General features: G+C 30.5%; 1 protein-coding gene across 1 annotated transcript; it reads left to right on the forward strand.

Annotated features, from left to right (window-relative positions):
- Positions 1-841: 841 nt before the first annotated feature.
- On the forward strand, positions 842-2,634 carry LOC145162361 (mitochondrial import receptor subunit TOM20-like). Its single transcript, XM_079081533.1, has 6 exons — positions 842-1,033; positions 1,586-1,664; positions 1,742-1,911; positions 2,026-2,073; positions 2,145-2,258; positions 2,353-2,634. Exons 1-6 carry the CDS (start codon positions 935-937, stop codon positions 2,464-2,466), a joined length of 624 nt encoding a protein of 207 aa, XP_078937659.1. The 5' UTR covers positions 842-934; the 3' UTR covers positions 2,467-2,634.
- The last annotated feature ends 276 nt before the right edge of the window (positions 2,635-2,910 follow it).

The following is a 2,910-nucleotide window of genomic DNA, read 5'->3' on the forward strand; positions in this document are numbered from 1 at the left end:
TAAAAGTATTAATTATAAACTAGAAATCATTTTAACCCATTTACTCTCTTGATCATTTCGTATGAAACTTTAGATCTTTCTGTTTGCAACTTTAGGTTTCTATGTTAAAAATATTTTAATTTATGTTTGAATTTTTTTTAAGTTAATATTTGGTTTCCTCGGTTTTCAAACCGAACCAAACCGAATTAGAATTTGGTTTTCAGTTTGGTCTAGAGAATTTGAATTCGATTTGGTTCGGTTTTCGAGTTGGACAAAAAAATATTTCAATCCGCAGAAACCGATTCGAGGAAACCGAAAAACTAAAAAACCGAACTGATTCCCACCCATATTATTCGGTTCTTATTTTATAAACGAAGACCAATCCGAAATCCAAAATAATAATTCGGTTTTGGTGAAATCTAATCCAAAAATCCGAATATCCGAACCAAATAGTCCAATCCAAATTGCCCAATTAGATAATTCAGTTTTATCCGAATAGTGAACAACCGTAGTTTTGGTTTGTGTTCTTTATGATAATATTAATATGAGAAATTAAATAGCCTCCTATTTTTTGTTTATAATATCCTCCTACCTATTTTAGATGGTGAGAAGTGTTATTAAATTTAATTTAAATTTTATTGAGATTTTGAATTTATATAGTTGTTATCATTTAAATAGGTATGAAAAAAAAGTAGAAACAAAAGGATGATGATATTTAATTTCTCTATTAATATTTATTTTAAAGTTATTCAAACTATTGGATAAGATAAACCTTAAACTTTGATGGGCCTTGGATACTGCCGGCCCGATCACGTATGAAACGGAAAGACAACACACGTAGACATATAAGTTAAACCCTCTACTTCTCCACAGTTTCGTCTTCTTCATAAATACATAAACCCTAGTCAGTTTTAATCATCGAAACAGGGATCCATCCATAAATTATTCCATAACGATGGAACCAACTCAAAATGATTTAGAACGACTCATGATCTTTGAACATGCTCGTATCACCGCAGAAGCTGCATACGCCAAGAACCCTAACGATGTCGATGTAAGTTTCTTCATTACTAAATTCATTTATCAGTTGTTTCTATTTGATATGTTGTTTCTGTTATTAATCTTATAGTTTGCTTAATTACTTATATGTGTATAATTTATGTCGATAAGTTCGTTTCTCGATTACACCCTGTTCTCTGGTTTTAAAATTAAGGGAAAGAAAGCTAAAAAGAATTAAGTTTTAGCTGTCATTATTATGCTGGAAGTAAAATGATATTTTTACATGTTTGCTCATAGCCATCCGAACTTCAAAATTAAATTTACAGATAATGAATTGGTTTATACCAATGTTAACCCTTTAGTATACACTATCTTAAAATTTTAAAAGCATCACTTTCTTTTAAGTGATGTTCTTCAAGCCTTTATATTTATTAACTGATATAGATGAGTGACAAAAGATTTGATTCAGTATGGTATTTAATTATTCTTCAAATAAAATTTTAAACATTCAAACAACAATCAAAGCATATAAATTTAATAAAATCGATTCAGTTGTTGGAATATTAGATCCGAGAAACAACAATATGACTTGTTGTAATGATAACAGAATTTGACAAAATGGGGTGGAGTGCTACTGGAATTATCCCAATTTGGAGACATCAACGAATCAAAGAAGATGATCAAAGGTACTGTATGCAGAATTTCACATGAACACAACAATAATCAATTTATCAATTATTAAGAATTTGATAAACAAATTCAGATGCTGTTTCAAAGCTGGATGAAGCTCTATCCATCAATCCTGCAAAACATGAGGCTCTATGGTGCTTAGGAAATGCCTACACCACTCAAGGATTTCTAACCCCTGATCATGATGAAGCTCAGATTCAATTCGATCTTGCAGCTGAATTCTTCCAAAAGGCAGTAGACGAGGTTTCTTAAATCCTCCCTTTGATTTTTTTCATAAACATAATCGATTAATCTCAGAAATATCAATTGGTTTTTAGATCTAATTTTGAATGTTTATGATCGCACTTGTTGTCTCAGTGTCCAGGAAATGAACATTATCTTCAATCTTTGGCAAACTCTTCTAAGGTATTTCTAAATACATTTTAGGAATTCTTTTTATATTTCGTTTCATTAATAATTTTTTATAATGTTTCCAGGCATCTGATCTGCACAATGAGATCCACAAACAAGGAGGATTTAGTCAATCTCAACAGTCTTTGGGTGGAGGATCTACATCTACTACTACTACCACTACATTTTCAAATTCAAAGGTTGTATCAAATTAACCATTCATAACCCAAATAAATAATATCAAAGTGTTATTTTATTTTTGGCTAATGTTTTGATTGTTGTTATGTGTTGTAGAAATCCTCAAAGAAGAAGAGCAGTGATTTAAAGTATGATATATTTGGGTGGATATTCCTTGCAGTTGGGGTTGTTACATTGATTGGAATGGCCAAATCTAACGTGCCAAAATAAGATTTTTTTTTTTTTTTTTTTGGGTCCCATGGACGCAAATGTTGTATCCTTTGCTCGATGTCAAATTCTTTTCAACTCCATGTAATCATTAGTCCATTGAGATACAGTTTGATGGTTTGTTCTATTCTCAACTTTGTTAAGTTATTAAATTAGATTGTTATTATAATAGTCATATATAGCTAAGGGGTGTTTGGGACTGCTTATTAAAAGTGCTAGAATGGTAATGTAATTCACACACTATTACTGATAGCTTGTTTGAGAATTGTGTAGTTGATTAGTATTAGTTCCAATAGAAGAGCTTGTTTCAGTTGAATAATTTACTAACTTAGTTGAAGATGTTGTTTCGTTTGAGTGCTATACAAATTAGATTTTTACATCTTGCTAATAATCTTGGTAAACCCAAAAATACTTTAAGCAAATAATATTGGATAACAAGTTGAATGC

The sequence above is a fragment of the Lactuca virosa genome, chromosome 3 (assembly GCF_052849685.1).
Source record: "Lactuca virosa cultivar CGN04683 chromosome 3, Lactuca_virosa_CGN04683_v6, whole genome shotgun sequence".
In the NCBI taxonomy this organism is placed as follows: Eukaryota; Viridiplantae; Streptophyta; class Magnoliopsida; order Asterales; family Asteraceae; genus Lactuca; species Lactuca virosa.

What these genes read in the sequence shown, in the direction of transcription:
- LOC145162361 (XM_079081533.1), top strand. Translation starts at nt 935, where the DNA reads ATGGAACCAACTCAAAATGATTTAGAACGACTCATGATCTTTGAACAT. An exon ending in TCCAAAAGGCAGTAGACGAG is followed by an intron (nt 1,912 to 2,025) that starts GTTTCTTAAATC and finishes TTGTTGTCTCAG; the next exon opens with TGTCCAGGAAATGAACATTA. An exon ending in CTTTGGCAAACTCTTCTAAG is followed by an intron (nt 2,074 to 2,144) that starts GTATTTCTAAAT and finishes TAATGTTTCCAG; the next exon opens with GCATCTGATCTGCACAATGA.